The sequence below is a fragment of the Azolla caroliniana genome, unplaced genomic scaffold, assembly GCF_043228905.1.
Source record: "Azolla caroliniana isolate FFs.n. ecotype wild unplaced genomic scaffold, voAzoCaro1.0.p SCAF_1, whole genome shotgun sequence".
NCBI classification, from domain to species: domain Eukaryota; kingdom Viridiplantae; phylum Streptophyta; class Polypodiopsida; order Salviniales; family Salviniaceae; genus Azolla; species Azolla caroliniana.
Genome location: NW_028230436.1, coordinates 34,276,609 through 34,302,479, shown reverse-complemented (window position 1 = coordinate 34,302,479; position 25,871 = coordinate 34,276,609). Strand labels below are relative to the sequence as shown.

The 25,871-nt window shown below is 40.7% G+C and overlaps 3 protein-coding genes and 1 long non-coding RNA gene across 4 annotated transcripts; 2 read left to right on the top strand and 2 right to left on the bottom strand.

Annotated features, from left to right (window-relative positions):
* Positions 1-6,838: 6,838 nt before the first annotated feature.
* LOC147870024 (uncharacterized) lies at positions 6,839-20,949 on the top strand. Its single transcript, XR_015531643.1, has 2 exons — positions 6,839-6,886; positions 20,653-20,949. It is a non-coding gene; the product is annotated as an uncharacterized LOC147870024 (long non-coding RNA).
* CLPP3 (CLP protease proteolytic subunit 3) lies at positions 8,163-12,461 on the top strand. Its single transcript, XM_087336045.1, has 5 exons — positions 8,163-8,529; positions 9,253-9,367; positions 9,744-9,919; positions 10,002-10,097; positions 11,855-12,461. Exons 1-5 carry the CDS (start codon positions 8,239-8,241, stop codon positions 12,128-12,130), a joined length of 954 nt encoding a protein of 317 aa, XP_087192171.1. The 5' UTR covers positions 8,163-8,238; the 3' UTR covers positions 12,131-12,461.
* On the bottom strand, positions 14,530-17,800 carry LOC147870025 (uncharacterized). The gene is made up of 6 exons (XM_087336077.1): positions 17,280-17,800; positions 16,850-17,169; positions 16,532-16,752; positions 16,160-16,391; positions 15,567-15,983; positions 14,530-15,486 (listed from the first exon to the last, which is right to left on the bottom strand). The coding sequence occupies exons 1-6, from the start codon at positions 17,656-17,658 to the stop codon at positions 15,220-15,222; spliced, it is 1,836 nt and encodes a 611-aa protein (XP_087192203.1). The 5' UTR covers positions 17,659-17,800; the 3' UTR covers positions 14,530-15,219.
* Positions 20,950-21,078: 129 nt separating the features above from the next.
* On the bottom strand, positions 21,079-23,449 carry LOC147870023 (uncharacterized). Its single transcript, XM_087336084.1, has 6 exons — positions 23,215-23,449; positions 22,777-23,096; positions 22,454-22,674; positions 22,114-22,348; positions 21,577-21,996; positions 21,079-21,485 (listed from the first exon to the last, which is right to left on the bottom strand). The coding sequence occupies exons 1-6, from the start codon at positions 23,297-23,299 to the stop codon at positions 21,159-21,161; spliced, it is 1,608 nt and encodes a 535-aa protein (XP_087192210.1). The 5' UTR covers positions 23,300-23,449; the 3' UTR covers positions 21,079-21,158.
* Between the last annotated feature and the right edge of the window lie 2,422 nt (positions 23,450-25,871).

Sequence of the window (25,871 nt, the reverse complement as noted above, 5' to 3'; positions counted from 1 at the left end):
TTGTTGTGGGGCACTATGGTGATCGTCAAACAAAAACTTGTTTCTCATGCTTCAAATTATGATAAAATAGACTCTAATATCTAAGGTTGTCAAACACTATTTATGAGATGCACATGTAACAAATAGGTTGGGATGAGATAAGTAGAAAAGGTAAGGCAAGGAAGGGACCTAGGTGCACACTTAGGGCCAAACTTGGCAATGTAGGCAAAGAATATAAGAAAAGGAAATATATTTGAGGGGGATAAGGGGGGAGATGATCAATTCACAGTAGAGTTGTTCGAGGTGAGTTTGGGAGGATTTCCCTTGTTGCGTTCCAAGTAGGGACATTGCAAGATTCATCACTCCAATGTTTGGGGTTGTTATATCTACCATGGTCTTGGATCCTTTGGTGGGTAGTGCGGTGAATAGAGTGCCAATAATGTCATCTATGAGAGAAAGAAAGAAATATTAACGTCTTCTAAGGCCAAATTTGGCCCATGAGACAATTGGTTTACAACAAAAATGAGTGTTTATCCAATCATCAAAACTAAAATAAAAGAAAATAGCTTAAGCTAAGAGAGTTCTAGTAGTGTACAAAACTTTGCACTAAGCCTAATCTCATTTCCACCCAAGTCTCTCAAAAAGAAGTGGGAGGTCAAAAGATTTTGGTGTGGGTATGACCCATGGTCCCGGTGTATAGAGTGCCCTAGCCATGGCTTCTAGGTGGTGTAGTTCACGTTCCCTTATTTTCTTTATTGCTTCTACATCTCGTCGAGTTGCTTTGAAACCCAACATCCAAGGGCGTTTGGTTCTTCTTTGATTTTCTGCTTCATCAAGGAAAACCCCGAGTGGTGCAGGTGTGTCGACATTCATTGTCTCCCCATGTTCCTGAAAAACTTCATTTGTTACATGTTGGTAAACATTAGCAACATTATTATCAACGTTTTTTAACTTATTCTCTCTGTGTTGTTTCAATTCTAAGATGTATCTACCTAATTTCTTTATATCTAGTGTATCTAATAGTTTAGGGAGGGTGGGAGAGGAACCAAGTATGTCTTGGTATTTTGCCCTTATCTCGGCATAGGTGGGGCATTTGCATGTAAAATGGTACTCATCCTCTATCTCTATGTGGCATAACCTACATATCCTTTCCTCCCTAGGGACTCCATTAGTATGTCCATTCTCAATCTCAAGTTCGTGAGATGATATTCTAAGTTGACCAATGGCAACCCTTAGTGCATGTGGTAAGAATACATCTAGATATCTTGGCCGCGTAATAAAACCTAACTTAGAGAAGTGCATAAAGTGTTCCTTATAGTACGACATTTTAGATGGGAGTGGCTCTAGTGGGGTGATCCATTTATACAGAGTATAAATTTGCCATATTTCTTGGCGTATTACTTTATTACGGTCCTCATGAGAGATTAAAGTGTTATCAGTCGTGTGGTCGTACTTAAGGGGAGGGAGGTTATTAATGTCTAGACCGTTGGCAAGAAGCCAACTCACCATCATGCCATACCATGAGCTAGTATAGCCGGACTCATACAGTGCTCGAGAAGCTTTAAAGGCTTGATGGGATATTCTATCAAGTGGTTGGTTATGGTCCTGTGGATAAAGACTAAAAGTTGAAAAAGTGCTTCTATTAACATAGGGGGTAGAGTGAACTCAACCCTAATAATGTCATGTGGGACCGACGATTTGCTTCAGAGTTGGCGTGATAACATCATCACCAATGGTCTCTCTAATTGCGTCCACATGAAAGATGGTAGTCCTGGAGCCCAAACCGCTGATGCATACATGAGAGAGGGAGTCACTAATGAGTCAAAGAGCCACCCTTTAGTTCGTGGCTCTTGGAAGTATGCTTGGTGGCATTGTCTCTCGGGGAGTGAGAGAGATGCATGTCCTCTTGTAAGTCTATCCTTCGTTGCTTGTGTCATCGAAAATTTACCTGAGCGGGCACTGAAAGTGACTCCGAGATAGACATATGATCCAACCACGTCAACTAGGCTATGGGAGATAGTTAGGTGACACTTAGCTCTAACTTGGGCTGACGTGTGGAAGATAAGGACTTTAGTTTTCCCTAGATTCACTACCAATCCTCGTTGTGTGCAAAAGTCATCTAAGGCATTAAGGTGCATTTGTAGGTCGTGTTCGGATTCAGAGAGCAAAACTATGTCGTCTGCATAGAGCAAGATCCCCAAGGACTACTCCATTGCCTCCCTTACGAGCAATAAAATCTGTGATCTCATCAATGTAGATCCCAAAAAGAGTCGGAGGTAAGGGGCAACCTTGTTTTACACCAATAGTGCTAGTGAAAATATCAGATATGCCACCTGGGCATCGAACACACCCGGACACTTGTTCATATAGTGTGTAGATGGCCCAAACCATGTCATTTGGTATCCTCAAGCTCTTAAGCCTATCAAACAACCGCTCTGTAGGGACCATATCAAAGGCTTTGCGGAAGTTCACAAAACAACAATATAGTTTCTTCTTGCGAGCCTTAGTTTGGTCAATTAAGCATCTAACTGTGAAGATATGATCAATAGTGGAGAAGGCTCGTCTAAAGCCAGCCTATTCAGGTGCACGAAGATTTAAGGTCTCCATATAATTGCTAAGCTCTGCCTCCATTACTGCACCATATAATTTAGCAAGGGTATGACCTATCATAATGGTCCTATAAGTATTTGGGTCCATGGGGTCCCCCCCTTTATGTATGGGGGTCACTGTGTTCATGGTCCATTGTGGTGGAAAACCCTCTGCGACGGCGCAATTGAAGATTAGAGTTAGCAAGGGAGCTAGGCACTCTCTCGCATATATGATGTGTTTTGCTCGCAATCCTGTGTGGTCCATGGACTTCCTATGTTGTAATTTCTTTATGACCTTCGTGACCCTAGAGGTCGTGAAGAGTGTCCCCGCAGTAGGTCGGGGTGTAGAAGGCATTGGAATGGGTGGTTGGTTTGGGATTTGGTAAAGTCTCTCTGTATAAGTGTGCCAAGTTTCGGGATCTTCGATGGGTGTTTGTGGTCTTGGTTCCCATAATCTCTTCCATGCTGTGGCACAATCGCTACTCATGAGCATATGGTAGAGTTCCCAATATTGGGATGCCTCCCATGCTTGTCTCTTACGACGTGTCATCTTGCGCATTTCTTTACGAGCTTGTACTGAGGTAATACTACCACTGAGTTGCGATATTGTAAGTTGTCTATGTAAGCACCTACAATCCTCATCATACCATCTATTTTGTGGCATAGATCCTACTTTACCTTGATTGGAGTGTTGTGTGTATGGGAAACTACTAACTGCTACAGAGTGAAGGATGTGTGTGAGTTTCGTAATAAGGCTCTCTAAAGGTAGGGAGGGATCAAGGGAGGAGAGATGGGCTTGAACATGTCGAGCATATATGTCAGAGAACTCATGTGTGATATGTATTGTGATATCATGGCGTGGTTGACTAGAGTTGGTGACGTTAGAGATATCACATTTTAGCTCGAAGTATAAGAAACTATGGTCCATGCCAATAGGATATGGGGCCACTCGGAAGGAGTTAATCATGTGGGTAGCTTCAGGGCGTCCTATTAGATAATCAACTGTGATTTCCCCTCCTCCATGTGGGAAACATGTGAGCTCTTCCGAACCTGGCCACTTGGCTAAACCATTATGTATGACCATCTGGTGCTGACTGCCAAGTTCGAGCAAATGATGGCCAAAGCTCGTGGTGTCCGCACCTTGACCCTTTGATCTACGTGTGGTGCCTATGTCTAAAGGATCGACATTTACCATTTCTAGGTTTCTATTCATTTGAAATATTGTGCATTGTCGGGATTGGGTCTCACATTAAAGTCTCCTACAAGGAATACTTCTCCTTGGGAAGAATATCAGATTATGTCATCCGATAGAGGTTCATATGGGGAAGGCCCATGTGGCACTCCTTCATCAACTAATCCCACCTCGCTAGCCAGATTATAACGAGAGCCTTTCGGGGGGAAGTAACAAATGGAGAAAAATACTGCCTTGTCCTTGCTTGTGGAGACTTTCACCCACATAAAACGAGCTTTTGGGTCTATGCTCAGTATTTCTATCCTATTATGTAGCTCCCTCCGAAACAATATTGCGACACCTCTAGATCCCCTGGTAGTGCATCGATGTGAGGTTTGTCTAAAAGCCGACTCCCAACGAAATCCTTCGACTCGTGGGAGTCCCCTATTTGGGCTTTGGTGTGTTTCTACTAGGCAAACTATATTTGATTCCTTTAATATCTCCTCTAGGCGGCCGGGGTGTGTCCAGAGTGCGCCGTTACAATTCCATAAGGTCATCCTAAGTGTGTTTTTTGTCACATGGGCCACACACCGTCAATTAGTAGTGAGATCATTTATGATCACTTGCCCATCACGATAAAAGTCGCGATGCCCTTCTTTACGAGCTTGCATAACCTTTGGCATACAACTCTTGCGATGCTCAATTTGCATCTTGGTGAGGTCTTCATCGAGATAGATAGGGTCCCCACCCAATCCTCGACGAATTGGTCTCTTCTTAAAGAAAGTGATTCTAGAGTCTAAGTCTTTAAATTGAAGAACTAAGGCTCTCTTCCTAGTTGTGTCGCGTCCGGCCCTCCAAGCTTTGGTGATAGGTAGGGTCGTTGTGTACCCTAACATTTTCCCGAGTGTTTGTGCATCCTCGTCCGGGGATGCACCTTCCTTAAGCCTAGTGACACGCACATTTAGGCGTCGGGCCTAACACATTTTCTCCTCTTCAAGGGTGGTATTAACAATATTTTCATCTTTTATTTCTTTTTTAATGTTTCTTTTAACCACATCTACCCGAAGCTAGTTGAGGGGATGATATTGACCCATAGTGTTTGTGCCAAGCAAAAGGAAGTACGATCTCCAAGTATATGGCCTATATAGCGTCTTGTCCCTAATTGATGACATGGGCTTGGTAAGTGTTTGTAATGGAGCTAACTTGGCTTCAGGAGATATTGTGTAGTTTATGGCGCGAGAGACTCATGTGGAGGAAAAAACATATGATCTTGTGGACCACCCACCTTGGGTGTGGTATGCTCTATTGCTCACTAAGTAGGGATGAATGTAGTTGGGAATGTCATTGGGTCTTTGCATCATTTTTGGGAAATTTTTAGAAACTGGTAATTTAATCCAGTATGTTCATTCTATATGGTAAGAGTCATTCATCGTGATGCCAATTGTTATCATGGGTTTTAATGTATGGCACTAGTTACAGATAGTCTACTCTTCCCAACTATAGGGATCATTCTTCAGTTAAATATAATCCTAAGAGAGTGAGAAAGAGTCAATTATGAAACCCACTTTGGAAGAAGTTGTTCCTGAGTCATTACTAGTCGACTAGGCCAGAAGCGTGGCTTACGTGACAATAGGGGATGGCTGAACACATTCATAAGTCACCTATAATATAGCATTGATGTACAACATCACTTTGGAGAGAGTGCCGGCATAGTCATAACAACAAAAGAAAATTAATATTAACCCCTTTTCACTAGGTAAATTATATGTTGTTTATATAAATTTAGCCGACAGAGGAAAGAACATGACTCAATCTCTTGTAATATCCTTTCGATTCTCTTTAAACTCTTTGCTACTATGAAATGGTCATTACATTCTCAATGATCCTATGGATGACTTGTTTGATACTAAAATGATTTATATTTTATCCTACATTTTCGATAAATTTAATAAGTGATCATATTATAAGATCCCAATGAATGACCAATGACCTAATAAATAGATTCTTTGGTGGTGGTCAAGGTGGCCAAAGATGTGATACCCATGAATTGGCTTAGTTGAGTATGAAAATAGGGCAAAAGGATTCACAACCAATTTAATGATGAGGCCTACCACTGAGAGGCATATAAAATCATCCTAGTGATGAGGTATCTAGATAAAGGATACCTATAAAGCCTAACGATTAAGAAACCCTCCCTACCTATGAAAACCTACCTACTATTGAACTAGTGATGAGGCCAACCACTAATGAGGTATACAAAAGAATCCTAGAGACAAGGCAACTTGACGAAGGATACCTATGAAGACTAATGATTACAAGACCCTTCTTACCAATGAAAACCTACATATGGTGATTTTTTTTACAAAGCAAACAAACATAACCTACAAGCAAAACAACAAAGCTAACCAATAAAGGAAACCATGCATGAAGAGCCTACTTAAGAAGGCTACAAACAAAGGAAACCATTGGAAAGGGGCTACTTAAGAAGGCTACAAACAAAAGAAAGACGTGAGTTTTGTTAACAACCCATCATATGTTCATGTAGTCCTCCCATCATTTTCCACTTTTATGATGGTGGAAATGGGAAGAGGTTCATATAGCACATGAAACAACTTTGTCTATATTGTTTAACTACCCTATCATTCCGCAAGATTTCAACAAAAATCTCCCCTCATTTTCGATCGCAACAATCAAGCTTAACACTAAGATTGCATTATTTTAACTAGCTACCAATAACATCATTGGATTCCTCAACATACCTGAAATCTTGCAAGTCTAGAATACCTTACAGATCACCCCTTGCTCATATCCAACACTACTAAGCTAAGCACTTTATCTTTCCCTTAATCATTCTCACTAGCCTATTGAATTGCCTATACCTATATTCTAAGCGTTGTGATTGAGGAATAAGGCAATGATTTGTTTGTAATTCTATTGTCGAGATCATAGTATGAACTAAACATACCGTACGTGCATTTGCATTCGAGTATGGTAAATACCATTTGTATTTCTTATTTATTATAAGGTAAAACTTATTTTTAAGGCAAGAAAGTTAAGGTAAAAAGCGCCAAAAAAAACAAAGTATGTTTTCATAACATACGCATTCGTTTGCAAACGTATGAAAAAGAATGTTTGCAAATGCATTCGAGTGTGTTACATTCTATGGTCGTGATTTCATAGGATTTTCTTTTGTTGCCTTAGTATTTATGAGATTGAGAGAAGGTTAATATGAGAGAGAACATCTAGGCAATTACAGAAACGCTCAATGGTGATCAATGCACAACATTGTCCGCCTTGCTAGCAATCGGGTGTGTGCTTGGTCGATCTTGCAACAATCTAATGAGAAGAAAATTGTTAGCTATTGCATTCACACCATGCCAATCTCAAAATTTTGAAAGCACTTTATCAAGTTGCTCACTCTCCTCAAGCTTTGGTTTTCAAATCAAGTGTAGAAATCAAATGTCAACATAATTTCTATATTGTTTTATCACGTACTAAGAGGGTGATTGAGTTAACTTAATTGGAATTTCAAGAGTTTTCTTAGAATGATTCAATACATTCCTCCACCCATACCATTCTTTACAAACAAAGATCATGATAATTATTGTTGGACAATGCTTTGGTATCTATAAGTCTTGAAGAATCTTGTGTTGAGGATCTCGTCTACTTCAACTCGAAGAGCTTCAAACTGAGCTTTCTCACAATAAAGATGGTGCTCAAGCTACCATAAGTCAATTGCATAGTGCCATTGCCCTTGATTCTTGTTTAGAAAATTCTAAGGTTTGCATTAGAGATCTTGAATGGCTATTATGTCATAATAGGAAGGCCACTAATAGTAAGATAAGTTAGACTGTCAATGCCTTGGTTCATTCGTGATGTTTGGGTAGATAAATGATGTTCAATTTCATCTTAAATTCCCTTTATGTATCATCTTCACCCAATGTTCCATATGTGAAATTTGGAGCCTTATGCCTTGAACTTTATATTTTAAATCACATTGTTCCTCCCCCACCTTCGATTCAACTTGTTGAGGTATGAGGTCCGATCCATGTGGACCCCACGATTATGTGTCACAAACAACGTTACTTGGTGGAATGATTAGGTTCCATGTTGGTGATTAGGTTCTGTCAAAAAGGTTGCTAATGCCACATGTCTTATCGAAGAATCTTATCAACGATATGCTAATAATTGCCAAGTCCGAAGTTGCGGGCACGTATCGTGCAAAAAATCCCATCGATTCTCATGTAGTAGTGGGTTGGGTTTGGCGATGATGCCGGAAACACTAGCCAAAAACTCTGTCCCCCCAAACCGAAAACCTTGAATGAAGCCTTTGATGTGTGGCAAAGAAACCTTATTATTTGTTATTACTACTAAATTATCAATGCTTTGTGTATGTAATAATAAGTGGACTGTGGAATGAATGAATTAATGTTATGTTTTTGATCGACCTTCTATTTGCTCTGTAGTCCATCCACTTCTTCTACTTCTCGAATCTCTGCGATGTTGCTCGATTTGGCAGCAACCTCCTCCGCGTCTGTCTGTTCCCTACGGTTCTCCTCCTCCTCCTCCTCCTCCTCCTCCTATTCTTTTCTGCCCTCTCTGCAAAGGAATTCTTTTCGGGATTCTCTGCAACGAAGCTCTTCTTCGAATTTCTCTTGGCTTAGCTTGAAATCGGAACAGCCATGGAGATGCAGGTCTTCCTTTGCATCTCCTCCTGGTATTTCAAAGTTGCAGGATTTCGACACTTCCTCTATGCTTCTCAAGCAACGTATCATATTCCTTGGATCACAGGTAAGTATTCTTTGCACAGGCTCGCCATTATGTATTCAAAAATATAACCATGAGCTGATGCCATCTCAACTTAAATTTTTATGGATTTTGAGGTGTTATGCTTTTCCCTGCATTGCTTAGTATTGAATGTTTTTTGTTTATTTGGTGTGACGCCCTGAATGTTTTTTATTTATTTACCTGCGTTTTTATGCTTCTGTATCCAACAGAGTGGACATGTCTTTTGTTATCTCAAATGCATTTTTTTATCATTTTTTATAACCATATATAATAAATGTGACCAGGATTTGTGCTGTCTCCGATATTCTCTTTGATTGCTAGTGCCTTATCCGTCCGTATACAACATATGGTCATGTGGCTCAATTTGTTGAATGAGATATTTGCTTTGTTTGAGGTGTTATGCTTCCACATGCTATGATAATGCTTCATGAGGTTTTGAGTTGTTTTTTAATTGATTTGGAATGCTTTCATACATAGAAACATATCAAATCAAATTAGTGAAAAAGTCATGAATGATGGCATAGCGCTGTGTATTAAACTATTATAGCTCAAATAAATCAAAAGAAGCAATTGATACATCATGAAGCGTGACAGAACTGTTGTATATGTATTGTCAAATTGCAGCTTTTATCTATTTAAATTTTGATGTGTCTATAGGCAACAGTATGGGCATGCTTCATGCCATCTCAAAAGGTTGTTTTGATTGAAAGGAATAATGCATTGCAGGTGGATGACTTTAGCGCTGATGTGATTATAAGCCAATTATTATTGCTTGATGCTGATGATCCAACAAAGGATATCAAACTTTTTATCAATTCTCCTGGAGGCTCCGTCACAGCTGGTCTGTATATGGCTGCTTTCTTTTATTGGCTAACAGATGCAAGTGTATGATACACACAGACACAGACACATAAATATGTGTATATGTATGTATTTAGGCCATTGATTTCCAAACATCTAAATGGCACATGTACAAACACAGAGGGTATGTTGTATTCTCTCTGGTAACAACACCCTATGAAGATATGGGAGTCTATGATCCATTCTATTTTATTAACAACATATAGATGCTTATCATATGTACATATATCACTTGATGAAACTTGTCACTTTTTATGAACGCTTCTAATGTTTGGCACCAAATCCCTGCCTCTATTTATGCTATAGATATTTTATCTAATAACAACATCCTGTGGAAATTGCTGATGTTTTTGAAGGTATGGGAATATATGATGCCATAAAATTATGCAAAGCAGATGTTTCAACTGTCTGCTTTGGCCTAGCTGCATCCATGGGTGCATTCCTCTTGGCCTCAGGTGCCAAGGGCAAGCGTTATTGCATGCCGAATGCTCGTGTCATGATTCATCAACCCCTTGGCGGTGCTAGTGGTTCAGTAAGTTATAATTTACACACGTCTATTTTACCTTGGTTAGCAAACGACCTGTATTGTTAAGAGCCATTACCATTCATTTCAGGCAATAGAAGTTGGTTTACAAGTTAGAGAAATGATGTATCATAAAGTCAAGCTCAGGAAAATAATGTCTCGATTGACTGGTAAAAATGAAGATCAGGTATTCTTCTATAACAAACTGCTAATCTATCTATTTACTATTTAGTAGAAAAGTTTACTATTTGAAGAGTAAAATCTCTGTCCTCGTGTTTCCAAAATGTACAAATATAGTCCTGGTAAAAGATTAAACCTTTTTAGTATGTTCATGGTGGCTCAAAATTCTGTCCTCTCAGACACTAAAAAGCTAAACAAGTTCCTGTTGGCAGTGATTGGCATGAACTTACCCAAGTGATCCCGGCAGGAGCCCTGTATGCATAAATAAATTCGGAATGCCCTTCTAAAGATTAGTAGACCTTGGAAGGTATCCCCACCTTCTGTTAACCTAAAGTAAAAATGCTCTTCCAAGTGATAATAGCTTCAGGCCATTACTCCCTAGGAATCGGTATAGTTACGAGGATTGGAAAACAAAGCATAAAGGCAGTAGGAAGAGCAAACAAGGAGATGAATAATTGGTCGTGGAGCAAAGGGCCGGGTTTTGGTGCACACATAGGTTACTTTGTATTCGAAATCTTGACTAATGAGATTTGAGTTGGTATATAAGCTGGGTCTCCTAGGCTTTTGTGTGACGTTTTGACTGAGAGTTTTGTTCTAGTTTTGTTTGGATCCTTGTGGTCTTTGAGGCAACCACTTGATATTTATCTAACGTGCAAGCTGAAGTAAAGGTTAACAATCGGCAATGGTTCGGTTTGAACCGAACTGAACCGCGAAACTGTGGTTTAACGGCTTAACGGTTTGGTTCAGGTTCAGGTTTTTATTAACGGTTCAGTTCTGTTTCAACAGTCAAAAACCGCGGTTTAAATGGTTTAAAGGTTTTTTATTTTTTAAAATTTAAAAAAAAATTCTAAAAATTGTTTTAAAACAATCTTTTCATTATTCTCACATTTTAGGAACATCTTAAAAATTGTAAAAATTTTAGAAAATGAAATCTTATAAATTTTAAACAATTAAAAATTTGACCTATGTTGAAAACCGAAACTGAACCACGAAACCGCAGTTTTTACGGTTTGAAAAATGTTTCACGGTTCGTTTAATGGTTTCGTGGTTCGGTTCAGGTTTCAAAAATTTTAAACGGTGCGGTTCCAAACCGTTTCAGTTTGGACCCTCTCAAACCGAACCGAACCGAACCGTTGCCGATTGTTAGTAAAGGTCAGTATAGTGTTCCACTACCCTTAGGATGAACGGGATTCTGAAGACTTATTTCATACTTCTGCCAGAGCATGGATCCCTCCGATTTGTTAAGTACTGACAAAGTCTGTAGCAGTGATGTCAACATGGACTGGAACCATTCCATTTCAACTTTCATGTGACTCATCTTATCCTATATGTAGTCCATAGTTGCCATCTCCAAAGGGAATGAAAATGTGAAATTGTTTCAAAAATAATGGAAACACTGAACGTTTTTCCTATATCTATATGAAAATACATTTGTGAAAAAGATTGGAAGAAAAAACAAATTGTAATGATTTGGTCATATTTATCAGAGGTTTCCAAACTTGGTTTGGTCAAAGGCCACCAAACTCTTATATTGAATATAACTGTATGGATATCATTATAGATAAAGGATGCTTCTTTGCTTCCTCCAAAGAAGGGATGTAAGATTGTGGATTGTGTTCTATCTCTTCTTTAGATAAGGATATTTATATCACTTGGATGAGTGATGATTTGATAGGGGGAATTCACTTAAGTAAAAGGTTGCGTATTTCATTCTTGATTTTGTTTAACATTTTCATAATGAAGTTATGTTTACTTTTTACCCAGATCGAGTTAGACACAGATCGGGATTACTTCATGAATGCATGGGAAGCCAGAGACTATGGGATTGTGGATGGTGTTATTGATGATGGTAAGCCAGGTCTTGTGGCACCCATTGGGGAGATCAAGGAGCCTCCAAAGACTAAGGTTTGGGAATACTGGACTGTAAGAGATTTGAAGGAAAGGAAAATATTACGTACAGAGACGAGCATATTAAATGAGCAACGTGAAGGTGATGAGGCTCCTAAAGAAGCTGGGGATAAAGAGCAAGCTGCTGCGTGATTTTCGTCTAAAGAGCTGTTAGTTTATATTGATTATGTAGCAGCAGTAATAACTATATATGATTATCCTCACTTACTATCAATATACCAAATTCAGAGAGGACAATTCTTTTTTTTACTAGGTAAAAATACGTTCATATACTGAAATTTACGTTTCCATAGGGGCTTCTGTCCAAATTGAGCTCAGTTGTACATTATGGTATATGATCAGGTGTATTCCAATATCTCGTACTTATTTGAAATTTATAAAGGGATACCCGCATGAGAAGGCATATTCTTGAAACGAAGGAAATGTCGAAGAATGGGATGTGGTTGCTATTCTCTTCGTTTCACATTTGGCTAAAATTTTGTCTTTTACTTTGTTCTGCCTTAAAAGGATCCTGGCATAATTTTCACATCATTCTTTTATGGCTAACCTCTTTACCCATATTATGCTTTTTTTTTCTCCAAAAAACATATTATGCTTTTACATGAGAAATGCAAAGTGTCATTCCATACTAGACATGTTTTCAAAACCACAATGTTCTACACTAGTGTAGCGAGGTTTCTTCAAATACATTTAGTTAAAATATAAAGTCTACATCAACATTGATTACATGTAATTAAGGAAAATCCTTATATAAGCACTTCCAAATGTTGGTGTCGATATTGTCTAGGGTCGTTCAAAGAGGGGCCTAGTGGCTAAAGATTGGATAGATGCATTAGGTAGTCAACAACACACAATTGGACACAATTGGACACAATTATGTAGTCAAGATTGGATTGAGAATTGAAAGGAAGGAATGAAAATCACATCAACAACTAATATAAGATTAAGGTGATATTATATCACTAAACTTTTGACAAATTTATAGAATATGTACTTTGTGGACGGCTTGAAAGAGACTGAGAGAGTTGTTGGACAAGTAGGTTTCTGATCCATTGATGAAATGTGTCATTTGTTTACATGTCATTGAATAAAGCAATCTTAAAATGTAGTCATTGTATGGTTGGAAGTCTATACTACATAAAGATTATATGTTTAATGGAGAGATTTATCTCAAAACAGAGTTGACTTTGACATACCTAGGCTATTGCATTTTTCATATTGAAAAATCATACGGGACTTCGATGTGGGTTTGCATTAACAAGAGTCTAGTGTTATTGGTGATCGGTGTCACGGCCAACCTTGGGAGTGGTTGAACCAAGTGACTTAGTGAAACATTGGAAGAACCAATAGTTATGCCAAACTTCAATATATTATATCCGTTGTGTGTTTGTCTCGTGAGGCCACATACTCATGTTTGGAGGTCTACTCCCAATCGTTTTCTAAATTGTAATCTAATAAGCTTGCTTGAATCCATGAGGGTTTTTGTGTCTTTGCCATGTTCTTGCATTATTTTTAAAGGATGTGACCACCCCACTTTCGCCAACATAATAATTAATGATGCTTAGTCTATATATCTTTTTTCGTCATCATTGAGGTAGGCATTTGACAAAGTTTCTTATTTTTTATAGATTGCTCTAGGGCCTCTAACTGACTAGTGGGATTTGTCATTGTGTTGGATGAAGAAATAAGTTAGTTTAGAAAATAAGTTGTCTTAAAGAAACGATAAGTCATCTGAATGCCTTGACAAATCACCCTAGACAATGGAGAGATGAGTTGTCTAGAAGTCTAAAAGAATCTTACTTAGGATGTGCGTAAAAGAATAGTTTTAGTGTCTCAATCAATCGTCTACAAATGGTCTTGATGAATTGTCCTTACATATAATAAAAAGGGATAACAACAATTTCTCTATGGGTCCATAGTTTGCCATATTGATATTTAAGGATGTTTTGATTTCGTAGTTGTTTTATGGAAAAAATTGCGAAAATGAAAAGACATTTTGAATAAACGAAAACATAAAGGGAAAATTAAAGGATCCCATAGTAGAATATTGTGCAAAAATTAATATACAATGTCATTGTATAATTTGAATAAGTGTAATATTGTATTTAAGTGTTTAGTTTATGCACTAATATCGTCTTTCTGTCATATGTTCATGAAGCTCTCTTTATATAATCAAGACTCATTGTGTATAAATCTTGTATTATTTACTAAGTAAACACAAGGTGATTGCTTAAATGGAAGGTGTTTTTCAATCAATGAAAAACTCTTAAAGAGTGTAGAATCAATAACATCCAAGTGTGGTGATGTACAAATATTTTGGCAAGATCGCATCATTTTTGTGTAATCTCATGTTTATTATTGTTTTCTAGATGGAAGAATGCTTCTTGTATACAAAGGTAAAAGGGAAGAGCACACTTTATACTTCAACTTAAAATTCAAGGCATTTGCAGTCGAACATAGTTTTAGAAAAAAGACGTATGAATGGGAAGTGTGACCATAGATATACAAAACAAGAATGCAACATGACAAATAAAACAAGTAGCTAAGGCTTATACCTTTAATACCAAATAATTCATACATACGTCACTTCGAAACCATGTAACTTGGGATTTAACATGACATGTGGGAAACACTTTGGTGTTTCTGTGAATAGAAAGTTAGCCCTCAAGAGATAATGACTTGTCACAACTAGCTCCCACATATACATTATCCATTATACAACTCCTTACCACTTATGGAATTACTTTTTGGACACGTTCTTTGGGTTTCTTAATCATATTGTTCTCCGAACCTCATGTGTACATTATATAAGGTACTTTTGGAGGTTTTTTCTCCGATGTCTTCTTGGTCAATGTAGTTGAAGTGACAAAACAATGGCTTCTATTATAAATGTGACGAGAAATTAAGGACACGATGTGCAACCATACCGATGGATATGAGGTTAAATTAAATCTAGAGTTGTACATGGCCATGGATGAGTGGGTGAGGTTGGTTTAGGTTGTTGTTGATTGAGTGACATATTGAGTGTATGTGATTGCAAAGGGGTGACACAATGGAGACCATATTACTACGAACCATGACGATCTTGAAAACATGAGATTGTTTGTCCAAGGATGGGATCCAGTAGATGGGTGCTAATAATGGTGTAGAAATTGACATTGGATGTGCATTGATGTGTCAATGATTCTATGTGCATTGATGTGGTTTGATGATGTGTTTCCTCAAGTCTTTCTCGCAAGTATAAGGGCTTGTAAGAAATTTTTATCATTCAACTTTCTATTAGTATTGTGCAACATAAGAAACTCAAGGTCTGAAGGACAATTATATGTCCAATTTCCTGTTTTCGAATCAATATTATATATTGAAAGCAGACGATGGCCGTAATTGGCTACCCACTCAATTGATGAAATCACATAATTCACCTCCTTTTCAGACATGTTGTAACTAAAACCGACGCGCGTCCAACTAGGTTTGAGTCCTTCGTATCCCTAGAAACAATTCATCCAAAAATTTAATAAACTTGTAAGCACATTTGCTTGAAGGAGGAGATATTCTAGAGCTCACACACCTTTTTTATTCCATCCCGTATCATTAAAGATGTCTCTTTGTCAATGCCCAACAAGTAATGTCCATATGGTCCGGCACAAGCGCATCCCCCACGAGATTGAATCCCAAACAAATCATTGAGAAGACGGACCACAAATCGACCATGCAAAGGCTTAGAATTGGGATCGACAACATTAAATGACAGGATAGACGCCCGAGGGTGCATTCGCGGCATTGTGGATTTGCCTAATATTCTTATATTGGGATGGTTGGAGAGATGCTGTGTGGCCTTGTTGATGTAGAATGATTCGATTTGCCGGATGGTGTCGATGCCAATGAATTCCTTGACCCAAAACGTGAGGGCGCAACGGATCTTCCCGAGAATCGGTGGAGTGCCGGCATCCTCCCGCGCTTCGATATCGTCGTGGTACAACGTGTCCTGACCAAAGTACATCATAAGCGAGGAGTGGTGAGTGAAAAGCCATCGGGTGTTTTCTAACTTTTGAGGCATTATTGATACACTAGAAGTGGGACCCCCCCCCCCCCCCCCCCACGATGCATATGGGTGGATGGACGGCTACACGAACATAAATTATATGAATCTTCTTCACACACCTCTTCGTCGAAGCCGTTGACGTACGACACCGTCCCACCGCCTGCCGTAGACGGCGGCGTATGTTGCAGGCCATAGAGGGCGCGGCGCATGAGCAACAGACCCGGCGTCCCCGGCCCCCCCATCATCTTGTGCGGGCTCATCACCACCGCATCGTAATACCCCACTTCATCTGAATCTGACAATGCTGAAGCCGCCGGTGGCGTCTCCATGTCGATCTCTTCGTGTGGAGCTCTGCAAAATATGAGGTCTATTCATGGGTTAATAATGAACCAACAGGAGTCCTGACCATTCTACAGTACCCTGCTTAACGAATCCACAAAGAAAACAGTCATTATCAATGGTAGGCAGGCGTTCGGGTCGGTCTTACGTACCCTGCTGCGAAATCGAAGCAGGCGAATGCTCCGTACTTGTGAAGGAGGCGAGCCACGGCTCGGGTATCGGTTAGGAGGCCCGTCACGTTGCTGCACGCCGAGAAAGAGCCCAAAAGCTTCCTCTTAGGGCCGTCCATGCTGGAATACCTGCGAAGAGCGTTCTCCAGCGCCTTCATATCGATCCTACCCTCTTGCCCACCATCAGCAGGGATCTCTACCACCTAGATGTATATATATATATATAACGACGTGATAATTAGCATTTACTTAATCTCGATGCTAATGACTCTCTAGTTAATTTAACTGATTTATACAAACCTCTGCCAAGCTCTGTCGCCACGAGAGGAGGTTGGAGTGGTGCTCGTAGGGGCCTGTGAACACAACCCATCGCGGGATACCACAACAATCACTCTTTACTTCTTCCAAGCTTCTTAGGACGTGGGATCGGAGGAGAGGAGATATAGCGACTCCAATGACTTCCTGGAGCCGCTTGATGGCAGCTGTGGCTCCAGATCCGCAGAAGAGCAACACATGCTCCGCTGCCGATCCGCCCAACTGCTGCCTGATGTACGCCTCGGATTCATGGACCATCCGGCTCATCACCCGCCCAACGTAGCTGTCCTCAGTGTGGGTGTTCCCTAGTGCCCAAATGATTTTAAACACAGTAAGTTTAGTCCTGACCTCGGGAGTAGCGGATCCAGCTGAATTGTACATTAGAACGCGTGCTAGCGCTATATTATATGCTTACCATAGAATGGGAGGACGTTGCGCAGCATGAAATCCTCGACAAAGTGGAGCGGCTTTCCGCTGGCAGTGTGGTCGACGTACACCATCTTTTTGTGGCGGCCGAATGGTGTGTCCACCCCCGCATCAGCGCCCACGACCTGCGACCTCAGCCACGCGAGCTTCTCGTCGGCACCCCAATTCGTGCTCAACCAGGGGTATGCTTGGAACGGGAACCACCTCTTAGCGAGGAGAGCACTCAAAGCTTCCTCACCATGGGGCTGAGATGATTCGATATTCTCTCGCGGGGCAGTGTCCTTGTAGTAAGGAAGCGGCGGAGCTTTTGGTTGGGATCGTTGCTCGAGATCGGGTGTATGGATGAGAAGTGAATGTAAGGATGGCATGACTACTTTGATGTGGTATTGAGGGTTTCGGGTTTTAAGGGCTTAAGGAGAGAAGGTAGCAGCGATGCTTTGGGTGCTACTAGCAGTGATAACTCTTTGGATTGTGAATGCTAACTAGATTTAGGTGTTGCGTAGGTTAAGTGTATGTAACTAGAAGTTAGGTTTAGCCGAGTGATGGTTGGGCTACTGTCCGATGTTTCACTCTTAGTGTTAACTTGGAGTATAATGTTCTACATATATATATACCCCATATAGTAGTTGTTTTGCCCCATGAAAAGCGACGCCCAAGATAAGAACGAAAATTTGACCGGTTCAATTAATTTAACAAATAGAATAACTCAATTAAAAAAAGGACCATATCTTTCCCTTGCTCCCACGCCTGGAAGTCTTATTTCTGAAGTGGTCATTACACGTCTTGCAACACATTCCTTGGTGGGTCTATCGGGGGTTCTTTTCTTTGATTTCCTTACACTACAACTAACAATAATAAGCTTTTATAATAACAGACATCAAACTTTGTTGATAGACGCATGGATTACATTCATGAAATTAGGTCATATGCCCTCTGAATCTTCTAACCCTCTCTGGAGTCGTGATTTGTTTTGTTTTTGCTATATATTCATGATTGCTCTAGATCAATCATCTGGCAAACAGGCCTTAATGTGCAATATTCTTTAGTGAATATTATATTGTGGTGTGCATGTGTTCCTCTGTGCCACCATTTTAGCACACCCTATTTAGGATGCATGTACCAAAGTTGACCCACCCTTTTAGCACACCCTTTTTAGCTAAGCCAACCCAAATGGGTATCTCTGTATCAACTATAAATTGAGTAAGAAGTAATAAGTTAAGTAGGCTGGTTTTGATCTCTTATGTGCATTTCACATATTGGTGGAGAAGTGGGGTACTAGTCCCCCACGTCCAAGCATCCACCTCTTCCCCCTCACCTTAGGTTGCCCACGAACTTCTTGTCCCACGAGTTTCCCCGATTCCCCCTATCCTCCACCTCAGCTAGGTCCAGGTAGTTCTCAGTCCATAGGAGTGATTAATCTCTATCCGCCTATAACCCTCCTATCCCACACCTCAGCCAAGTCCAGGTGGCCCTCAATCCACAGGAGCGATTGATCTCTATCAGCCTATAGCCCTCATGTCCCCCACCTCAGCCAAGTCCAGGTGGCCCTCAGTCCACAGGAGAGATTGATCTCTATCCACCAATTGCTAGCTCGTTTTCTGTCATTAGCCCCATCCAACTATTATATGATCAAGGCCGCCAGTTCCACGGGGATGTCCTCAACGTCGTTGCACCTCAACTAGGTGTCCAAGAGGTACTTAAGTCCCCATATCATCCTCAAACAAATGGCCTCACCGGACGCCTCAACAAGACCCTCAAGAAGTAGATTGCCGCTTGCATTGATCCATGCAACAAAATCAGGGATCAAATCTTGTCTTTCGTCCCCCACGCCTACAATACATCCGTACATGCGTTGACACGGATCAACCCTTTCCGAGCACTCTATGGGCGTAACCCTCGCCTCTCACTAGAATTGTCCATTGATGTCCATTTGAAACATGCCAACATAGATAGTGACACTTGGGAGGTTCATCTCCAACAGACACTCCCCCTCCTTCGACAAACCACTGCTCCTGTTCTTGTTCTTGTTCCTCCTCCTCAGTCTCTTGTTTCTCTCAGGGGGGAAATGTGGTGTGCATGTGTTGCTTTGTGGACTTGGCTGAGGTGGGGGACATGAGGGCTATTGTGTAGGAGGGAGATCAAAGAAAATCGTGGGACAAGAAGTTAGTGGCCAACCTAAGGTGAGGGGGAAGAGGTGGATGCTGGGAAGTGGGGTACTACTACCCCACTTCTCCATCAATATGTGAAATGCACATAAGAGATCAAATCTTACTTCTTACTCAATTTAAAGTTGATACAAAGGAACCCATTTGGGTTGGATTAGCTAAAAAGGGTGTGCTAAAAGGGTGGCTCGGCTTACGTACATGCATCCTAAAAAGGGTGTGCTAAAATGGTGGCACAAAGGAACACATGCACACCACAATATGTATACATCTTCCTCTTTACCCCCGTTATTTGGGCCATTTGGCTAATTATATGTTATCTTCACCCTATTTGGGATCTACATGGAACCAAACTAACAAAAATTTGTATTTTCAAAGTATGTAATTTGATCATTCAGGGATATTACAATTTCCAAATGAAGTTTGGAATAATTGCCTTCTTCAACAAGTGAGGCGTACTATGAGGGTAGTATGGCTCCCCTGTTTTCCTGGAGTAAAGCTTGACAAAGACTCAAATTTACCATAGAAAACAATGTATGCCACAAATCTTACAAGCATAAACTAAATGCAAAGAGGTAGGTTGCCTAACATGAAGGTCATGTAATTATGAACAAAATATGCCATTTACATCTAATAGGGATGTGCAATCCATGAGTTGCACATTGTCTTTTGGAACTCCAATTGAGCATTTTGAAGTTGGGACACACCCTAGAAGAATATAAGAGTTTGTCCCAGGATAGTATATGCTCCTCATGATTGAGACACACCAATATATGCAAGAGTAGGTGGAATATATTGAATATATCAATTTTATTAAATGCAAAGGTATCGTCTAGAATCGAGTCATTTATTAACATAAATTCTCGTTTTTCACATAGACAAGTAGACCACATATAAATCATAGATAGCTTATAGTATGAACCATATGTACCATACGTGTATTCACATTCAAGTATGGTAAACACCCTTGAAGTATGGTAAATACCATACCTTTGTATTCATTATTGATTATAAGGTAAAACTATTTTTAAGGTAAAAAACTTAAAAAAATAAAAACATAACTATGTTTTCATAACATAAGCTTCCATTTGCGTTTGCAAACGTATGAAAAGGAATGTTTGCAAATGCATTTGAGTATGTTACGTACTATGGGACTTTGTATAATGTAAGCTGAAGTATGTAGAACTTCAATACAAGTAGATACTAAAACTAGTGTGGGCCAAACAATGAGAGAAGAGTGGGGTATCTACAATATCAATTTCATTGAGAACAAAGGTAACACCATTCATTAACTGAATATTGGACTTCAAAGCATGGACATATCCCACAAAGTGGTGTTCACTGTTCACACAGCTTTATTGTGTTACTTGTTACGTTGACAATCATTTATTTAAAAAGCTGCAATTTTCGAGATTATAAACAAAAGCGTTGTCCCCCGAGGAAGGTATCATTTTGTCAATCATCACCATTGACACATGAAAAAGGTCATGTATTGGATAGGATTATGCTGCGAGGTTGAAATCTTGCCAATGCTATAGTATGTAGAAGTGATCAGGGATAGTTTGGAGACAGGGCCTCACAAGAGATGAGGCTTCATGATTACTTACATGCTCATACTCAGATAACTGAAAAATAATTAAGGTAGCACTAATTTGATTAGAAAGGAAAACTTTGGCCATGTACTCAACGATGTGTTGAAATATACATCAATGATTCTTGATATAATTTTGGCCTCTGTCTCCTAAGGTTACCACGTGGTGTTTCATTAAAACTCTTTCGAGCAAATTGGAGAGGTTGAAAGAATCGTGGTCATTAAACTTTCTATCAATATTATGCAAAACAAGAAGCTCTGATTCGGAAGGACACCTGAATGTCCAATTTCCTGTTTCCAAATCGAAATGGTATATAGGAAGTAAATGGTGGCCATAATTGGCTACCCACTCGATTGATGAAATCACAAGATTCACCTCCTCTTCGAACATATTGTAACTAAAACTGACACGGGTCCAACTAGGTTTCAGTCCTTCATATCCCTGAAAATCACATCATCCAAAGAGTTAAAAGTTAGTGGCCACATATTACCCGAAAGTCAAGGCGGGCCAGCTAGTATTTTCGTGCACAAACCTTTTTTATTCCATCTCGTATTGTTAAAGATGTCTCTTTGTCAATGCCTAACAAGTAGTGCCCAAATGGCTCAGCACAAGCACAACCCGCACGAGCCTGGATCCCGAACAAATCATTGAGAAGCCGGACAACATACCCCCCATGCACAGGCTTCGAATTATGGCCAACAACATGAAATGACAAGATAGAGGCCCCACTGTGCATTCTCGGCATCGTGGATTTTTTGCCTAATATTTTTATATTGGGATGGTTCGACAGTTTCTGTGTGGCCTTGTTGATGTAGAATGATTCTATTTGTCGGATGGTCTCGATTCCTACAAATTCCTTGACCCAAAATGCGAGAGCGCAGCGGATCTTCCCGAGAATCGCTGGAGTGCCGGCATCCTCCCGCGCTTCGATATCGTTATGATACAAAGTGTCCTGATCAAAGGAGAACATCAAAGCATTACAGTTGGGTCACACATACAGAAGTGACCAGGACAACACTTAAATCACGACTACGGGAACATACAAGGACGGCCACAAACATAATCACACCTCTTCGCTGAAGCCGTTGACGTACAACACCGTACCCCCACCTGCCGTAGACGGCGCCGTATGTTGCAGCCCATAGAGGGCACGGCGCATGAGCAACAGCCCCGGCGTCCCCGGGCCCCCCATCATCTTGTGCGGGCTCATCACCACCGCATCGTAGTATCCCACTTCATCCTCCTCTCCTGTTTCAGACAATGCTGAATGTGGTGACTTCATGTCGATCTCTTCGTGTGGAGCTCTGCAATGCGGCGCATTCATGGGTTAATAATGAACGAACGGAGGAACATTCTACAGTTGCTTAACGAATCCACAGAACGTTAATGTCAATAGTAGACGGTCTTACCCTGCTGCGAAATCGAAGCAGGCGAATGCTCCGTACTTGTGAAGGAGGCGAGCCACGGCTCGGGTATCGGTTAGGAGGCCCGTGACGTTGCTGCATGCCGAGAAAGAGCCCAGAAGCCTCCTCTTAGGGCCGTCCATGGTGGAGTACCTGCGAAGAGCGTTCTCCAGCTCCTTCATATCGATCCTACCCTCTTGGCCACCATCAGCAGGGATCTCTACCACCTAAACGTTAATGAGCAGCAACTTTTAATGGCAATTTTCATGCATATATATACATAATGCCGTTATATCTATATGCGGTATTACCTACTAATTTATTCATACCTCTGCCAAGCTCTGTCGCCATGAGAGGAGGTTGGAGTGGTGCTCGTAGGGGCCTGTGAACACAACCCATCGCGGGATACTGCTAAAATCACTCTTCTCTTCTTCCAAGCTTCTTAGGACGTGAGATCGGAGCAGGGGGGATATAGCAACTCCAATGACTTCCTGGAGCCGCTTGAGGGCCGCAGTGGCACCTGACCCACAGAAGAGCAACACATGCTCCGCCGCCGATCCGCCCAACTGCTGCTTGATATACGATTCGGATTCATGGACCATCCGGCTCATAACCCGCCCAACATAGCTGTCCTCAGTGTGGGTGTTCCCTGCCCAGAAGAATAAACACAATTGGGTTTATTCTTGAGGTTATGAGAGAAGGGATGGGTTGATCCATAATCATGGGAATGGGTGCTAGAGTAGACTAGTAGGTTTTCGTTCAAATACCGTAGAATGGGAGGACATTGTGCAGCATGAAATCCTCAACAAAGTCAAGCGCCATGCCGCTGGCAGTGTGGTCGGCGTACACCATTTTGTGCCGGCCGAATGGCGTGTCCACATGCGTGTCACGTCCGACGACCTGCGACCGCAACCACGCGAGCTTCTCGTGGGCACCCCAGCTTGTGCTCGGCCAGGCTGATCCCTGCCATGGAAACCATCTCTTGCCAAGCAGCGCGCCCAAAGCTTCGTGGCCATACGAATGGGAAGGGGAAGGGGAATCGGACGATCGGCTACTCTCGTGCCGGGTGGGGGAGTTGATGTGGTCAGGCCAAGTTTGTGGTTGGGATGGTAGGGGGGGTGTATATATGAGAAGTGAATGTAATGAAGGCATGGTGGTGGCTTGTATGTAGCATCCAAGTGAAAGTATGTAGCAGAGATATGCTTTTAGGAGGATGAAGAGGATGATGATGATGATGATGATTATTATTACCCTTTGGCTCGTGTGATTCGATCCTCCTCCATTTTATAGCTTCCAAAGTTCCTGCAATGGCAGCTAGATATTGTGCTGTATATGTGATGGGCTTAGAAGATCACACGTGTTATTTTGTTCGGTAGTAGCACGTTCAACCAGATCCTTTTCACATTTTTGGATGACTATTGAAACCTCGTGGTTCTTTTTTTTGTATTTTTCTACCTCTTCATCCGCTTTGTTGCCTTGATTCCCAATTCCTACATTTTCAAAGCCTACTCTGAAACCCTATATTCCTCCTCCCGCATTTCCCCCCCAAGTTAATCTAAGAAGCACGCAAAAGAAACTATCTTTAATAGTGATGCATCTAAGGAATTTACATACATACATATCTGGGTGTGGGTCAATTATAAATAATAAATCATTAGTTACATTGAGTTCAAGTACAATATCAATACTTAATGGCTTAGAAAATTATCTATCTTTAAAAATGTGATAAACTGTAATAGTTGAAAACCATGTAAGAATATTTCTAAGGGAATAGGCAACATGTAGATACCAAGTAATTGAAGAGTCAACTAACTATATCCCGGTATAGAATCATCCTCAAATTATTCCCAAAGTTTGACATGGATATGCATATATATATATATATGAATATGCATATCCATGTCTTAGGGGACAAAACAATATATATATATATATATATAGATAGATAGATTGACCTGTCCCTTAAGATTTGGCATACTAAGCGGGTCATTCTAACTTACAACAATATCATCTCAATAACAAATAGATTTAAATGTTAGAAACGTTGACCAAGAATCCTAATGTGCATCACAATTTCTCCCATGATGGCAGCCTTGGTCATGTATCAAGGTTTATAAAATAAGGTTTTGTGGGAACTAGAAGTAAAAACCATAAGGACCCTTTAAATTCTTCTATTGGAAAATTTGATTTAAATGTATGAAAAGTTGACCAAGAAACCTAACATGCATCACAACGTCTCCCATGGAAGTCTTGGTGATGTGTGGCGGATTGAAAAATAAGGTTTTCTCCGAACCATAAGGGAAAACAAAGGGACCCTTTTGAATTCATCTATCAAGTGGGAGGATGGTGGGGGGGACCCATAATCATGTGGCGAAAGCTTCATGATTTGTTGTTGTCATAAATCTAATAAAAGATATCTTTGACCATATTGCATATAGGGTAATATAGAAATATAATTACCTTTACCTAGGAGAGATAAAGAATTGAAATATTGATTTGATGGAAAGAAATATATTGTTGATAGTAATAGAATCTCACTCTCTCCCTTTTGTCTCATCATCATCATCATGTAATGATAAGGAATCCAAATATGTTTCACTTGGAACAAAACACATTACCTTTAGTGGTGGACACAACAACACAAAGTTGTTTCTTGCTATATTAAGAAATTAACAAATTTTCCGTAAAGAAGCATGCACCACTTGTAGAGCGAGAAGTATTTGGGCAACTACCCCAATCTATAACAATATAAGTTATAACCAGCCAACCATAGATAACTAGAAGTGTTATTGTGATGACTAAAAATCAAGTCATATCTGAAGTTCCTTTGAGATAATAAATAACTCTTTTGGTTGCATTCGTTTGTGTGCATCCTAGAGTTGACATAAATTGTCCCAACTTAAATTCGACAATATAACTTAGATATGGTGTGTAGCATACACCAATTACAATAATGCTATATAATAAGAGTGGCATTAGGTTGCAAGAATCACAATGGTAACTTCTTCTCATGGTAACCTCATTTGGCGAGCGAGCCGAGAAGGCTAAGAGGAAGGCGCGCGACGGCGTGCCATCACAGCGGGAAGAGGCCGAACGACAAAGAGAGTCGGCAAGGGTCGGCGTTGGGGCCAGGATTGCGGAGGTGTACGCAGCTCTTGAGGCGATGCTCGAGGAAGAGGAAAGATCGAGGCCGCAAGCCGAGACCGAGGAGACGGACTTGCCCCACGCGCTGGTGGAAGACCGGTACGACGGTGCCACGGGAGAGGGTGCGGAACAAAACACCCTCTCGACTTGCGGAGAATTGCCAACCGAGGACAAGGTTGGGAGCGGAGAAGAGCCCTCCACGCGAATTCCGGAGACTCCGGTGGTCGAGCCCGTGTGCCGACATGAGACCGGAGAGAAGGAAGTTGCCGACGAGGAGTCC